A 17,837-nucleotide genomic window follows, 5' to 3' on the forward strand; every position below is an offset into this window, starting at 1 on the left:
TATTAACAATTATATTTCCATATTTATCAACAAAATCTAATATAAAAATTGTTTATAATATTGACTAGTTTAGCAACGTATTACAAACATACTTTTGATAAGAGCTGTATCTCAGTTTCATTTATTTTGTAATTTCACATATATTTATAGAGTTAATCTTCATATAATTTCCTCTTCGCTCCGTTTTCTGCGTCACTCTAATTTTTGTAGCATGCTTTTAATTCTTCGGGAAATTACTCGTTGAACATATACTACGTTGGACCGAATAAATTTCTCCTCTTCTCTCCCTCTTTCATCTTCTCTATCTGTTTCTCTAGTTTCTCGTACATTTACCTTTCTATATATAGTCGTACATCCCCGCGCGAAGTGCAACCTCCAAGCTGGCTGCATATCTCTACGCCAGGAATTGGAGTGGATGGCGAACGTGGGTACAATAGTTCGCATTGTATTGGATTCAACCGAGTGATAGGCCCCTCTCCCAGTCTCTTCTACCCCCATCTCTCTCTCTCTCTCTCTGCTTTGCGCCTCACCTTCCTCACCCTCAACCCCTTCGTTCCCACCCTCCTATCTCATTTTCTGAAGGCCCGGCGTGAGCGCGTATTGTGCCGCGCGTTATGCCCAAATTTCGCTATCTATCGTTGTTGCGGCCAACTGCGTCCTTTTGTACCCTTTCAGCTTGCGCTTTGGTTTAAGCAGCGTGTACCCCGGATTCGACCGATACGCGAATGCATTCCTCGAGGGAGGACGACTCCTATCATGCTTGTCGGTCTATACCCCGTAAACGAAAGCCCTTGACAATCAATGGACGTTATCGATATTATCGGATAAAATCCAATTTTCCTTGAATGAGGAAACAGAGAAGAAAATGCTAGGCTCGTACCTCAGAAAGAATTGCCTTTATATATTTTGGAAAAAATTCTTGCTTTTAAAATTGTATTTTTATTATGTTCGATAATAATTTTCGGTAACGTTTCGCGATGACAATTGTCCTAGCTTTCAAGACGAGCTAAAGCTAAAGTATGAGACGGCTGAATACCTGAAGCCTATGCGAGGAATATAATCGTTTGGACTGATTAACGTCGCGAATAACATGTCAAGCGTGTGCGGCGCGAATCCGGGGCTATTGTGAATATCTGAATATTCGCGAGGCATACGCGCGAATTCCTATATCTGATTGCGCGCGAATAGACTCGGATCTCATTTCCTGAGTACATCCAAGTATTTCATATATGTGCACGTGCGTAGTCGAAAATTTTGTCATCGTGGCTTGTACGCATTTCGACGTAAAATATTTGGTTTATAATATAAATATCTCGTAACAAGTTACGGTTTTTTCTTCTTGAAATAGATAATTTTCCTGGGGTATATAACGAGAAATTGTAATCATCCCCAAAAAGTGAAGTTTAGAATTATGCAAGCTTGTAAATTCATATCAGTTTGAAAGGTGGCTTTTTTATTCAGAAGAATTTTTATTTTTATTTTTATTTTTCAAAAATCGCAAATGTCCGTAGCAAAAATTTGCCGCTTAAGTGAAGCGGTAATCCTCAGCGTTAAGAGTAATTACGCGAACGGCATTTTTGAAAATTCATTCCACCATCGGTAATTTATCGTTGCCCTCGATCTCTGGCCAACCCCTTCTCTCGCCTAAATACGCAGATTTCAGTAATCGAACCCCCACGTATGTTATGGTGAATCCAATAACGGTATGCGCGCCGATAATTTGCTGTGTTAGTATCGTACACCATGACAGGTCGGTTTTATATAATTAGGCATATGATCGGGCACGGCAAACACACGCGATTATGAATTATTCGTTTGGGCTGTAGTGGTAGCGCAAACATATAATTATCTCCAATTATAGGGTGTAGGAGAACGAGTATAAATGTACATCTTTACCGCATATATATATACTTTCCCGACTTTCCACTTGATTATAAAGATAACTAAAAAAACGTTAATAAAATTGCAATTTACTTGCAGGCTGTATGTTAATATAATTATTTTCAGTGTTAGGTGTTTCTAATTATATTGATTTTTAAATTATTAGTTATTTGACAATAAAAAAAAACACATGCGCACACACAATATAAAATTTTAGAAGAATGTTCATTTGTCATAGAGATTTGTTTCTAAATCTATCGATCGGATGTCGAAATAGCGACTGCTACCGACTCGACGACAAAACGGCGAACGAAATTTCGCGAAGAGAGAGAGTTCCTGAAAAATGAAATTACTGCAAAACCCGGGGTTCTCGTCGGGGAGAGGATAGGGAATTAAACGGCCTTCGAACGCGGCTCAAATAATTGATGCACGTCAATTAGATTTGTCAGGCCAATCGTCGTAATTAAATGAACAGGAACGCAAGGCATGAACACGTACACATAACGACGCTTACACACGTATACATACACTCGCGTGTATATACATGTATATACCATCGTGCATGACGATCCTGTATCCGGACCATATTCGAGAGAGTGCGCGGCGTGAAATTTAAATTTCTCCAATACCGGATACCGATAATCCCGTTGATTCGTCGAAACCGTCGGCAATTCATGCCGCACTTTTCCGCTAACAGTTAACTATTCTGTTAAGCGACGTAGCCATTACGACCAATTATCGCTCGCAGATGCTTTTAGAATAGAACGACGAACAAGCAACGGATATTTTTTTTTTCGTAATCGATATATTCCTGTCAAAAAAAGTTCTGTGAGGAATTAGAATCTTGCACACATAGTATTTGGGTTGAAACTCGGAACGCGAAATACGCTGAATCACCGCTGAATCTGTCTGAAATTAAAAATTCAGATGGCTTTGCATTGTATACTATATTAAACGACGAAGAGTCTTTGCTATAAAATAAATAAGCTTTCGATATAGAGAGGAAGTAATGGAAGAATGATGCTTCTCTCTCTGGTAATTTAATGCCACATGAAAAGTTTCGAGACTTGAGTCGATGATCGTGGGCCATTACAGTCTCTGTCGTTCACCCAGAGAGAGTTTAACTCTGTTATAGATATTTCCCGATTTATACTATAGAAATTCTATGAGAAACACATGAAGATCGATAAGAAGCTCGAACCGTATCGTCGCAAAGGAGAAAAGAAGTTGGATATTGATGAAGTACGAGAGCGCGTGTTGCTCGCCGCTTGCTTGACGTATGTAACGCAACAGGTTTCTTCGCTTATTTTCGTAGCACCGCAGGTCGGTGCAAGAGTGATATCACGTAATAACTTGAAAGCACACTCTCTCGGTGTGCTGTTTCAATATATTTGAGAGAGAAACTAGGTCACCCCGTGTATATGTATTTATTTGTGCGGTCGCATACATTAGTTGGTCAACAGTTCATTTACAAATTACTCGACGTGACAACACGTTATATAGAATACATTTGTGCTCCAAAGATACATCCACATACGTAATCATTTATATTTGCATTTGTATTTGCTTAACTAATATACATATATGTATATATGCGTAGAATATGTAAAATAGTCCTTCCTTAAACAATTTTAACAGCATAAAGTAAATATGTTTTTGTGTGTATATTAAAGGAAACTTATATTTTATTATTTATTATAATATTTTTTCCTTTATCGATTAATTTATATTATTATAATTTAAGAATCATTGTACGAAGTTTGCGGCGTAAAATCTTGCCGGAAGGATTCTTGGGTATGGCATCGATAAATTGCACCCCGCCATGCAACCATTTTTGCGGCGACAGTTTCTCTGAAAGATAAATTGAATTGCTCGGTTAATGCATGGATAGGTCGCCGCCCGGCTCGCGTTTGCTATTAAAATGCAATGTCAAGACAGGGTACGTCCACATTCTAGCCATGCTGTATATTTAAATTACGTAGACTACGAGGATAACTAACAATTTTGTTAATGATGCAACGCGGCGTGTAATGTCGTTGCGTTGCGCGATGTCGCTAACAACTAATAATGCCGTTAATAATACAACGCAACGTTTTACGTTACTACTATATCATGAGCTCACTGCTCTGACACCCGTATTTCATCCACACATTCAAAAATTTAAACGCGCACATTTCCAACATTTAGTTAACTTTTTCCTACTGTTGTTTAAATTTATTTATAATTAATGGAAAATTTAAAGATTTCTAGTAATTTAAATCTTTCCTTTTAAAAAACGTTTCTATTTTTTAAAGCTTACTTAATTTTAAGTTTGTAATACATACAACGAATTTTTATTCTTCGTTGATTCCACGCCACAGAGAAAATATCAAATTCTTAATAAATCTGCGAGAAATGTCGAAGAAGATTAGAAGATTTAGTTGAGAGATAACTCACTTTTGACAAAATCTTGGAGATCCTGGTCGGTAATCGTAGCGTCGGGTTGCCTCACTATGAAAGCCATAGGAATCTCATCATTGCGTTCATCAGGTCTTCCTGTGACCGCGGCGTCCTTCACCGCGGGATGCGACAGTAGAATCGTCTCAATCTCTGTCGGCGAGACCCGATAGCCTTTGTACTTGATCAGCTCTTTGATACGATCGACCACGTATAGTCTGCCCTTGTCATCGAAGTAGCCGACGTCACCGGTGTGTAGCCATCCGTCATGATCGATGGTCTGCCTGGTGGCTTCTGAATCGTTCCAGTAACCTAGCATCACTTGCTCTCTCATAAAGCAGATCTCGCCCACCTGACCAGTTTCTAGTGTCTCTTGTGTCTCGAGATCGACCACTTTACTGAGAAAACCGGGGACGTTTACTCCGACTGTCACATGTTCTGACGAACCATCCTCATCATCGCGTGCGCTCACATTGCTTGTTCCCGATAACTCCGTCATACCATAGGCGTTGTGAATGAATTTCACGCCGGTACGAGCTTTGACAGCGGCTGCAATCTATGGAAAAGAGAAAAAAAATTACTTGGAAATGTTAGACTCGCTATTGTTCTTAAGTTGGATATATGAAAATTTATTCAAGTTTAATTAGTAAATCTAATTTAACGTTAATGACTTGTAAAATAATGATCTGAGAAGATTACTTAAGTTTAAGGTTTAGTATTATCTTTGCATCTTTATTATTTTTTTTTTTTTTCGTGTTAAAAGAAAAATTATCATTGATTGTACACTATAGAAATAGTATTTAAAAGTTTAAATTTTTTCTTTAATTATAAAACACAGAAGAGATTATATATTCTTTAAAGGCTTGTATTTTTCTCTTTCTTTATCAGCGTTTATTTATCCTGAAGTGATGATATATCACCTACCAGAGAAATAAAGATAACGATATCCTACGAAAGAACAGTGCTCGGACATTTCGGGGACGTACTGAATTTTCGAAACTTTAAAAGTTTTTATTTCCGCCTGACGATAAGAGATCAGTTTCGCATTTTCCGAAAGATGCGATTGTGACCTTTTATTTTCTCCTCCTTTAGCGATTCCGCGGACCGGCTAAACAAAAACGAGCGCGATAAAGTTACTCCCGAGCCGTGTCTAGTGAAAACGCGACGACTTCCCGAGACTTCATCCTCTCGCGGTTCTACGTTCGATCCTCTCACCATCGCCGCGGCATCGAGGACTCACTTCGGCACTTAGCTCCCCGATGGCTTTTCTTACCGCAATAACTTGGCCGTTGGATCGGCAGGCAGGGAGACGACAAACTTCATGATGATAGAAGAAAACTTACGTCCTTCGCAAGCGGCGCCGCTGCGCAGATGAGTTCTCTCACGCTGCGAAAGTCGTACTTATCCACCAGCGGGTGCTTCGCCAGGAACGTCAGGATCGGTGGCACGAGTGGCAGATGGGTGAGTTTGTGCTCCTGTATCAGGTCCAGGAAGAGTTTCGGCTCAAAGGCGGACATCGTGACTATGATGCAGCCTGTGTACACGCCCATCAACAGCATACCCATTGCGTAAAGATGAAATAATGGTAGCATCAGCAATCTGTCGCGTCGCTTTAAATCCATGTACTCAGGCTCTCTGTTTTCAAGATCAGACTTGTCATATTTAGATTATGAACTGAATAGTATTTTAAAATAAAAAAAAAATGATATATATATATATATATATATATTGGATTGCCGAAAGGAGTGTCTTTGTCTCATAAAAATATGTTAGCGTTTGTTTGAAAAATGATGTAAGTTATACATAAATATCTATTAATAAATATATTTTCGCGAATTAAATTATATATATAATTTAATAAGATCTAGATCTAGATCTATAATATGGAACTAAATTTTATACTTTTAATAAAATTATGGTTGCATCATATTTAAAGCATTAATACACATGTCAGAAAAGGAAGAATATTAATTAAATATTATATATCAAATATGTCCATAGTATATCAAGATAGTTTTCGTGCTTATATTACATGCAATAATTATTTTAATAAATATTTCATATGATACAATAATAATTATTTGAAAAATGCAACATTATCTCTCTTTATTCTGATTTTCAATATATATATATATTCACAGCGGTAATCGAATGACTGATGATATGATTTTCAATATATATATATATATATATATATTCTTCCTTTTCTGACATGTGTATTAATGCTTTAAATATGATGCAACCATAATTTTATTAAAAGTATAAAATTTAGTTCCATATTATAGATCTAGATCTAGATCTTATTAAATTATATATATAATTTAATTCGCGAAAATATATTTATTAATAGATATTTATGTATAACTTACATCATTTTTCAAACAAACGCTAACATATTTTTATGAGACAAAGACACTCCTTTCGGCAATCCGGTAGTTCCGCTTGAAGAAAGAATAATCAACGGATGTCGGCTGGTGTCACCGATATCTGTTGCCTTATATTCCAGAAAATCTGAAGCTTGTTCATTATTTAAAATATCCTTCAATGTACGGATATTTGTTGTGAACGGCTGATCATCCAACTCTATTAATTCTAGCTTCCAAGATAAATTCGAAATGACTTTAGCTATGAGACGTTCGGTGCGTCGAGACACCAAAATAATACGCGGTTTCGCGATGTTTAACAAGTGCTGGAATTCATCTAAACATTAATAAATTAAACATTTAGATGCAGATAATATTAGATACAATAAATATTAAATATAATAATAATCTTATACAATCCACTTACGTTCCGTATACAAATGATTGTACGGTGCTAATATAGCACCGATGTAAAAAGTCGCGCAAGCTGGTATACCAACCAATTTATTCGATTTTCAGATGCGATGGAAATTCTGTCCCCAATTTTTATCCCGTATCTTTGTAAAAAATTCGCGAATTTCACACTTTTCTCGAGAATTTGCCTGTTCGTCATTCGATTACCGCTGTGTCCGTCTATCTGTAAGAGAATAATAAACATTTCTTCGCGCGCAATTTTATAAAGTCGATATAATTAGAATTTAATTGAAGTAGAAATTTAACACACTATAAATTTTCAATTTTTTTCTTCATATATTAAAATGTCTTCTGTATCTTACATATGTGTGTTAAATATTGAAAAGTTAGATATTGAGTGTTAAATTTTGAAAAGTTAGATAAAAGAAATAGACAATTTAAATAAATAGGTCTATTTTAAAATTTAAAATGTATTATTTAGTACTATTTAATACTAGTATTATTTATATAATACATAATATATATATATATATATAAGACAACTACATATTTATAATGACTATGAAATATATGATTGTTACACAAATAGTTTTCTTTATAAATATTTATAGAGAGAGAGAGAGAGTGTATGTGTGTGTGTGTGTGTGTGTATTATTATTTGAAAAGTACAATATTAAATAAACTATTACCGATTTATATTTGATATATATCGAGCCTTTATATTCTTAGAGTTTAATATTATTAAAATTTTTTTCTTTTCTAGCATTTGTAGTTTAAAGCAAATTAAAGTAAAAATGCAAGGACAGACTAGTCGTTATAAGCGATCCATAATGCGACAGCGAAAATTTAGAGATAGATTTCACAAATTTTACCTTTGGAGATTAACGTTAATGGAATTACGAAAAGCTGTTACTATTTGATATATTTTATTCGCGAAAGACAAGCAATCAAACTCGTAAATATACAAGAATGATTTTATAGCACTTACTATCAAAACATTATCGATGTTTTCGCGTAGTTTATTCAACATAGCTTGTCCTACAGATATAGTTGGCGTTGCTTTTTTCAATCGCTGTTCATATATTTTTCCCATCTTTGCAGCGATATAGGATTTATCTTGCACAAAGTAATACTTTTATCTGAAAAAGAATGTATTCTCTCATTAAATTAAGTAATACATGATTTTTATATTTAAACTTCTTACTGAAAAATAAGAATGCTATATAGCTTTGAGATATTGTTAATTGCGAATATATTAAAAATATTTTTATAAAGTTTCAAATGCGTGTGAAATAATGTATAAAAAGATTTGTTTAGAAATTCTTGACAAACAAGGTAGAAATATACTATAATTGAATATTATATCAACAGAATTTATTCGATATTATTCGATGTTAAAGATACAAGAACTTAAAAGATTAATAGCCTTGATTAATTAAAAACTTTAATTATTAATTATTTATGTAAAATATTTGTTAGGGAAAAATAATTGCGAATTAATTGAAAGAATCTGTTATTCTTTAAAATAACATTCTTTACATATATTGCGAGACAATTTATATAATCTTTCCTCTTAAAGTTATTTCAAATTAAACCAAGAATAGTTTAATTTTGCATTTCTATTGTTCAAGGTTATTGTTTTCTCAAGTTCTTACAGATTTATGCAAATTGCGAATTTTTTAATTCTTATCCATAGAGCGCGCCAAATATTTGATCGATAATGCGGGAAAGTGCCGCGAGGATGCGTCATAGTTGCGCGCGTCCACTCGGCGAAGGACGCGCGCTTGGTGTCGCGGCTCGCGTTTTGTGGAAAAATTTCACAGATTAGGCTGCGATAGGTATTTAATACTACATTAAATCCATTCTTTCTCATCTATTGTATCGTTTATATATAAAGTCGCGCATCTTGCGCGCAGGATCGACAGGATTAATATAGATTATTATCTCTCAGATGAGATTGCTGCTCTCGCGCCGCCATATTAACGCTTCTGTGTTCGTTCTTTTTTTCAGAGAATCCAGATGTATTATCCAGATAAAAATGGGGAACTGCTGAGTGAGAGGATGAGATGGAAGGAGACAAGGAGGGAGACAATGGAGAAAGCGTCATTGGGTGAGTTTTAAAATGATATTTATAATGATTATAAGTAGCTGTGTTAGCGAGCGAGATTCTGTGCTTGTGCCACACCGTTTTGGCGCGAAGCGCACATGAATATAGGATGTGATATTGCAGATGTCACCAAGTCGAGAGCGAACTATATAGTATGTTGCAATGTATAAATGCAATATAAATAAAATTGAGAAAGGATAAAGTATCGAAAAGAGAATATGCATATGCCTTCGAAATGCGCAGGATTATAAAATATATTAATTATATAAATTTTTATATTTTAATTATGCTTGTGTGTTTTCAAACATAAATATTTTTTAATTTATATTTTCTGTATAATTTTATACAGATTCATATTATGTAGTAATCTTTAAAGGCTATTTAAATTATTCAATTATTAAAAGCTATTTAAATTATTTAATAATTTAATTATTTTTAATTATTAAATTTTTAAAATTATTTTTCTCTCAATTTTTTTATAAAATGTTATTGTTATACATTCTTATATCCTTTTTAAAATTAGCTTATCAATTAATTCTTTTTTAATAATATTGTGCACTCTCTCAAATTATATATACATATACACACACACACACATATATATACATATATATAATTTGAGAAAGCGCACAATATTATTAAAAAAATACATATATATTATTTATATACACACATATTTTATATATATAATATATATATATATATATATATATATATATAGTATAATATATATATGTATTTCTAAACTTTCTTGCATGTACATTATTTTACACGTAATTAAAATTTTATAAAAATACTTCTAATATGCGCAATCACATAATATTTTGAAGCTATTTATAATATTTGAAGCATTCTTACAATTTCCAGTAAAAAATTTAAATATAAAAATTATATATTACTTTATTTAATGATAGAATACGCTCGCACACGTATATGTAAAGTAATATATGATTTTTATATTCAAATTTTTTACTGGAAAATATAAGAAAATGCTTCAAATATTATGAATAGCTTCAAAATATTATGTGATTGCGAATATTAGAAATATTTTTATAAAGTTTTAATTGCGTGTAAAATAATGTACATGCATAAAAAGCTTAGAAATGCATATACATATTATACTACACATATTATATATAAAATATGCGTGTATATAAATAATATATATGTATGTATATAATTAAAACATAATACAATTTTTGGTAATTAAAAAAAAAGCTTGATATTTATAATATATGATATTGATGATATATAAAATTTGATATTCGAGCAATGTGTTAGACATAAATATACGATTGAAAGTTATGAAAAAATTATGTGATCATATTACCATTAGAATGTATGATAGGATTGTTCTCGGCATTCAGTTGGATATCTTTAGATATACAAGATGTTTGAAATAGAAGGGACAAATGGGAATGCATTCTCCTGAGGTTTAGATATAGGCAGGGAAATTAAATACATGCCATAAGTTATATGTTATATATGATCATAATCGTGAAAAAAATGCGGAAAGTTCAGTTAAATATTATTCGAATTCCTTCGTTTGACTATAATGCCCCGAATTGTTATTTTTAGATTGGATTATTTCTCTCCCAATATATAAGCTTCATTGTATATAACATTTTACACATAGTATGTATAATATATATGTGTAGTTGGGATTAAATGCCACTTTTTTATATCAGTCACATTATAAGTGTGATTTATATAACTTAGAAATTTTACTTGTAAAATTTGTAAATTGCGACATTGATATTATGCAATCCAAGCAAGAGTTGACTAAGTTTTCGTGTAAAACTTGCATTATACTTAAAAATTTTAAATTAATTTTAATTAAGAAAAATTCAAAATTAATAAAATAAATTTATAACTTTTATTCATTAATTTAAAATTAATAAGCAGCAAAGATGAAAATTAATTTTGTTAAATCATTCAGAACAAGTTTATAATTTGTTGTCAGAATAAGTTTATAATTAATATGATTTACTTTAATATGATTTACTTTAAATATAAGACCACTCTAAATCGATCTTGTACTTTACATAAGTCATACAAATTGTAAACTTAGTTTATCTTTGTTATAAATGTACATATATCCATAAGATCCAAAAGTTAATTATCTCATTCCTGTTGCTTATCAATTTTGAATTAGTGATTAAAAATTAAAAATTTCTTTTATAGTATTGAATTTTTCTTAATTACAATTAATCTCTTAAATTAAAATTTTTTAAAATTATAATACACGTATATACTTGTTGAGAATAAATATAAATAAAAAAAAAGAACAGTAGCACATCGGCATGGTTAGACCGCAAGCGTTCCGACGTTCCCCGCGACCTATGTACCGCATCCGCGGGAATGCATACGACGGTGTGCATCCGGTATCCAGCTGCTCGTCTTGAGGTATTCGCGCGAGGGGAGCGCCGAGGGGACAGGGGCGACAACGGGCGGGAGCGCGTTCTCGGGAATCACTGAAGTGCTGGGGAATCGCTCTTCGGGGTTAGTCTCGTCGTCGACGACGCGGATGAGGTTCTGGGGGAGGGTTAGGGAAGCTTGGGACGCTACAAGGGGGAGGGATGGTCGAGGGCGCGTGCCACTCTGATTGTAGCGGCCATACTAGGACATTGGAGCCACATACCGATGATTCTTGGCCTCATGCGACATGCCTAGACACCCCGGGAATACTTATGCTCTCGAAGTTGAATAACGGAGGTGAACGCAGGAACATCCCTTCCTTAAAAATCTCTGCTCAGATTGTTTTTCTTTTTCCTGTTTCCGAGTATAACGCGCAAGAGAAAAATTTCGCGACTAATTTTATTATTCAGCTTATTGATTTATTGATTTTTTAATTTTTTCTACATCGCGCGGAAATTCAGTTCCCAACAAAATTAGTGAAACTTTTCCGGTCTCTGTTAATTAATTACAATGTTACACATGTCAAGAGATTATGCTTCGGTTTCAATCTTTTCGAATTCGTTATTTGCGACAAAAATTAATTGTTTTTGGTTTTAAGAATGCGTTGTTTATAAATAAAAAATTAAAAGCTAATATTTTTTAAATGTAATTATGGAGTTAATTGTCAATATATTCAATGTTGCATTGTATATATATTTTTTTCAATCATATACATATATTATAGTATAATCTATTGTAGACTTTTATTCAAAATTGAGTGTCACGTCGTCAAATATAGATACTTGAGAAATTATACATAAATAGTCGAAGAGTCGGAAAGTTGCGAGTTCCGAAGAATTTCTATCAGAAATGCATGAATGTTCGTTGACACAAATCCTTCTCAAAGATAACATGATGATATAATATAAGAACAATCATCTGTCAATCCTCTTGTTACGCAAATGGGCAGAGACTGTCTGAGCTACTGCCGATATCATTTCAGGATTCCTCATTAGGAATTCCACACACTCGACTGCTACCAGTAGCGGCGCGCCGTAGCTCTTCGAGCGATTTCGCAGGCTGCTTGCCACGTTGAACGTAAGGCCGCGACTTAACGGAATTAACGACAAGCTACGCGCTCGGAGGACGCTTTGAGGGCGGCCGCGAATCGGAAGAGGGGTGAGCGGCCCGGGGGTGGATTTTGATAACATGTGACTTTATCTGGAATTTCCCGGCGCGCAGGTAGTCTGTTTACTTAAGATAATGGCGAGGCGGAGTGCTTGGGCGTGGATGGAAGCCTGGCGGAGCGAAGGCAAAGGGATATTTCACCAGGCAATGTTGAGTCTCCGCGAGCGAGCGGGTAAGACCGGGAGTAAGAGTAGAGAGGAGCGCGCGGTAGGATGAAAGGGGATGAAGTTGAAGGTTGGGGCAGGGGGATGAAGGGGGACGGGGCACACGCTCGAGGTGGCGAAGAGGTGTAAGGGTAAGAGTGCTAGAGCGGAGAATAGAAGGGGCGGAAGGAAAGGGAGGGCGGGCTGACGGCAGGCGAGATTCTCTCTCGGTAAGGCTACAAGAACTTCATTTTCCGAGCCATTACGCCCCGTACCACTGCGACCGTCCTGGAAACCCCCTTTACCCCCTTAAATTAATTTATATCGAAATTTTAAATGACACTCATCGGCCCGAGCAATAAATAACGTTGCCGCGACCGCCTGCGGGGTTACGAGCCCCCTTTCTTCTCCCCCAGCACGATTTTCTGTGTCCTCTTTGTCGCTTTTTCAACGAACCGCCGTCTCGCCCGTAGATCCTTCTGTCTACGAAGTGCGCCGGCGAAATAGCGTGAAGATGTATCGTCCTAGTCGTGATGTGCTCCTAACCGGTATCGCAACTTAACGTAAAACAATGTTTGCAAACATAATTTATATCGAACTCAACGTAAAATGGTCTTATTAGATTACATCAGCTAAACACTATTTTATTATTTTCCATGTTTCTTTATAATAAATTCTTTATAATTACTTTAAAAGATATTACCTTATTTTTGATATACATATAATAAAAATCAAGTGTATAGTGTGATGTATCAAGTGGGTAATGCATTAAAAATATTGTTAAATATTGTTATTGATTAGCTGGCGTTTGAGAAAATCGTTAACTCTTAATACTTTTTAAATATATTCCTTGATTAAAGTTACAGAAAGTCGGGTTCTCAGAGAAATATTAAATGTATAAATTATATATGTTACTTGATCAAATTATAAAAGTATTGATTAATTAACACACTATTTATATAAAGACTATTTATATAATTTTATTTTTTATATTAATAGCATGAAACTTAATTTTTTTAACGAAATTATTTCATAAAATATAGAAATAGATATTTTTTAATGATATTTACAAATTCGTAACAATAATATTTGGAATATTGTTTTATTCGAAACTTCATAACTACGAGTAGTTCCATTTGCTACAAATTAAAAACAGTGGATATTGCCGTTGATGTGTTTGACTATCTATGAAACACGAAGTGCGTTCTATGTCGAAATTGCTGGGTTGCGAAATATCATTGGGACCGCGAGTAAAGTACAGGCAAAGTGTTCGCTCGGGCGTGCGATAACTTGGCGGTACTTTACGCTGACATTGCGACGTATTATAATGGGCCTCTCTTGTATAATAATAGCCGTGACGTTTTGCAGAATTGGGGTTCTTTTGCAAAATCGGTCTGCGTGCGCTGTTATGCGCGTTCTAGCAGCTTAGTTTCCGGCTCGCTTGGTTTTGCCAATGCGAAATTTCATCGTTGTGAAAACCACAACTGGGATCATTATTCCTAACGCGAAATCATACATGACGATTTTCCGCTTTAAAAGTTTAAATCGTGATTTACCTTGAAAAAGACCGGTGACATGGGTTTTTATTTTTCGTTTCGGGGGGATAACAGTTAAAAAATTATTATTGCACGGAAAAAAGGAAAATATTTAGAGGAAGATAAGAGCGACAATTATATCGTAAATTATTTTCTTAGTGAATAAGTTTTTACTCATTTTGTGATAATATATAGGAGAATATCAATATTAATAATGTTAATCACTATTAATAATAACAAATTTTTAATTTTAAATATTTCAATTATTTTAATTATCTAAATATTAAATAATATAATCAATCGGGATAATAAAATTAAAAATAATAATAATTAAATATAACTTTTGATATTTTGCAAAACTGTGTGTGTATATATACAGTATTATAGATTTTGCAGTATCATTTACATTCATGAGTTACGGCACTAGATTTTATATAATATTGTTAAATTTTCGTTACCAAGTCATTTTTTCGGTTCGGAATATTAATAATAATTTTACGGTGAAAAATATTATCTCATCCATGATGCAATGTCATCGATTTGCATTGTCACGTTTCAACTCGATCGATTTCTCGCATAGATTTGCAAATATTTGAAGAGGTCCACGCGATTTTCTATTGCCAGCGTTAACAATCCGCTTTACTTTGGCACGATTGCGTTTACCTGTCCGATGTTTGCGCATAATTATCTTTTACCAACGGCGAAGAGCGATGAGATCGCTTTGGATGCTCGGATGATTGAGAAAGCGCTAATGATGTAAAATATTGACGGCGCTTGATGTCTAAGATATAGAATAATTGCATAATTTATAGTTATAAGTGTTATAGTTGTAAATGCACAGGAAAACAGTCTGGATAATTAATTGGAAATTTTTATTAAATGTTTATATTTAAACTTGGTTTTGATGACAATCGATTAAGATGTGAATCTATATGCAAAACTAGAATGAACTAATTAACGTTATTTAGATAGTTGTATGTATATTTTTTCTTATATAACAGTTATGATGTTTGAAATTAAATTATGCAGTATATTTTGTATATCTTGGACATCAAGCGTTTTAATGTGCTTTACAGCAACGAGCAACTGTATAATTTATAAATACTGAAGTAGATAATGCTGCAAATTTTCGCAATCAAAAGTTAATTGGTATTAAAAGGGCTAAGCTTATATATTCATATTTTTAAAATACAATACTTATAATTATTTAAAAAAAATAAGTATTGTGTTTCTCTTGTTAATATTGAAGAGTTTCCTTTTAGAGTAAGAATATATTTTAATTCGCCTAAGGCTTATAACATGTAGCTTATCGTTGTTATCTTACTTCAAAGAACTTCGCGATCTTTTAGAAAATCATGAATAACTCTATGAATTTTTAAATATTTTTACTTCTTGCCAGACAAGTTGTGAAGTTGTGAATAATACACTCGGCCAAAAAAAGCGCACTTGAAAAGTAGTAAAAAATTATGAAAGTTCAAGAATTTATAACGCAGCTAATAATTATGATATCGAGATGTTTAAAAAATGAAAATGAAGCTTGAAGTCTGTAGTTGAGAAAATTTTAATGCCGATTACGTGAAATGATCAGTTTTGCAATGACAAATAACAGAGTGAGAATCTGTAAAATTGATAAATGGAAGGTCCACTTTTCTAAATTGCACGTGAATCAGAAAGAGAAAAGTTTGAATTTTTACTTGCTTTTTATCCTATCGAGCTACGTCAACTGATTCACGCAATTCAGGAAAGTGGACCTTCCATTTATAAATTTTACAGATTCTCACTTTGTCATTTGTCATTGCAAAACTGATCATTCCACGTAATCGGCACTAAATTTTTCTCAAACTACAGACTTCAAGCTTCATTTTCGTTTTTTAAACATCTCGATATCATAATTATTAGCTGAAATATAAATTCTGTAAAATTACTTTTACAATTTTTTATTACTTTTCAAATGTACCGCTTTTTTATGGCCAAGTGTAATTATGTTCGTAAAGTTTGACTATGATGCATTTTTATCGCGACCCATCGTTTCAACGATTAATCGCGGAGAACGCGAGATAAGATATTCTTTATGACTGAATACGAAGAGTGTTGTTCATGCAGGAAATCATTGCACTTATGCAAAGTGCATTCTAGTGAAATGGAAGATTCTTGTCAAATGAAATTTCGCGTAATCGCATTATGCGAGAAGCCTGTCATTCTCGCTCTGAGGCATATGTCGACAATGCGACGTTTTCAAAGTCGATAATTATGTCGTGCTTTTATTCTGATGAAAAATGTTCGTCGCTTCGAATAATCAGTTCGAGATAATCAGAAAAATCTCAATGCAGTAAGCTTAGTAAAATACGCGACTGATGGATACTTATATTTTCATTTCCTGCTGTGATACAGAAAATTCAAATCTAGGCATTTTACATTCATATTATATTCTTTTCTTATTTCGTACTCTTTACCATTCACCATTTTTATAAAATTGAACTCTATAAAAATAGCAATTATCGCAAAAAATTCTTTTACCAGTTGTTGATTCCTTATTGTTAGTCCTAGGGATTATTAGCACTCTTTCACCTTTATTTTCATTGCGAAGAAATACATTGATATTATCGAAACAGTTTTATCGCGCGCAAATTTTTGATGTGTATAAGATGATGAATATAAATTGATAATTAATTAATTGATATAAGCTAGTAGTCACAGATAGGAATAACGCAGCACTTTTAACTGTTCGATCTGACTGCTTGTATCAGACTAGCGTAGCGCCTCTTGTGCTACGTAATATATCGAATCGAAAAAGCGAATGTTGTCTGTTCATGAAGCTATCTCACGAGACTGTTCGTTGAAGTCAATTGTCGTGCGCACTTTTATCATTCATCCGGCCGTGAGAATAGGATTCAGTTAGCAAATTAAAATTTGTCGCATTATATTCTTATTTTTCCCCTTATATTCGCACGCGGACACTATGCTTGCATTCAGTGATGCATTCATTGCAATCTGAGAATCGCGTGTACTTTTCTCTAGAACGCTGATAATTAATAATATATAATTGTAATAATAAGTCCTCTCTCTTATAAAATTGTGTTTAATAAAATATATTTTTTCTTAGCTGATATATTTTTATAGGAATATATAATTTGTGTGCGAATCCTAATTATCAAATTAAATTAAATTTAATTATTTAATAATATAATATTTATTAATATTATTAAAATATATATTACTATATAATATATCATTATATAATATATGTATAATGTATTAATAATATTATGATAAGAGCTCGGATAAGAGATATATAATCAGTTGCACTTTATTATTTATCATTGAACATTGGACTTTGTGCAAATATTATGTTAATGTTTATGAATCCGACATG

At 33.4% G+C, this 17,837-nt stretch overlaps 1 protein-coding gene across 1 annotated transcript; it reads right to left on the reverse strand.

Annotated features, from left to right (window-relative positions):
* Positions 1 to 3,303: 3,303 nt before the first annotated feature.
* Positions 3,304 to 17,195, reverse strand: LOC145943280 (luciferin 4-monooxygenase). The gene is given in 8 exon segments (XM_083050752.1): positions 3,304 to 3,732; positions 4,318 to 4,873; positions 5,661 to 5,952; positions 6,687 to 7,017; positions 7,108 to 7,174; positions 7,177 to 7,317; positions 8,083 to 8,233; positions 16,982 to 17,195. Coding segments are annotated over 7 exon segments (1,611 nt in total). The 5' UTR covers positions 8,188 to 8,233; positions 16,982 to 17,195; the 3' UTR covers positions 3,304 to 3,613.
* Between the last annotated feature and the right edge of the window lie 642 nt (positions 17,196 to 17,837).

This window comes from Prenolepis imparis, unplaced genomic scaffold (assembly GCF_030444845.1).
Source record: "Prenolepis imparis isolate NDT839.2.m4 unplaced genomic scaffold, iyPreImpa1.0 SCAF_1, whole genome shotgun sequence".
In the NCBI taxonomy this organism is placed as follows: Eukaryota; Metazoa; Arthropoda; class Insecta; order Hymenoptera; family Formicidae; genus Prenolepis; species Prenolepis imparis.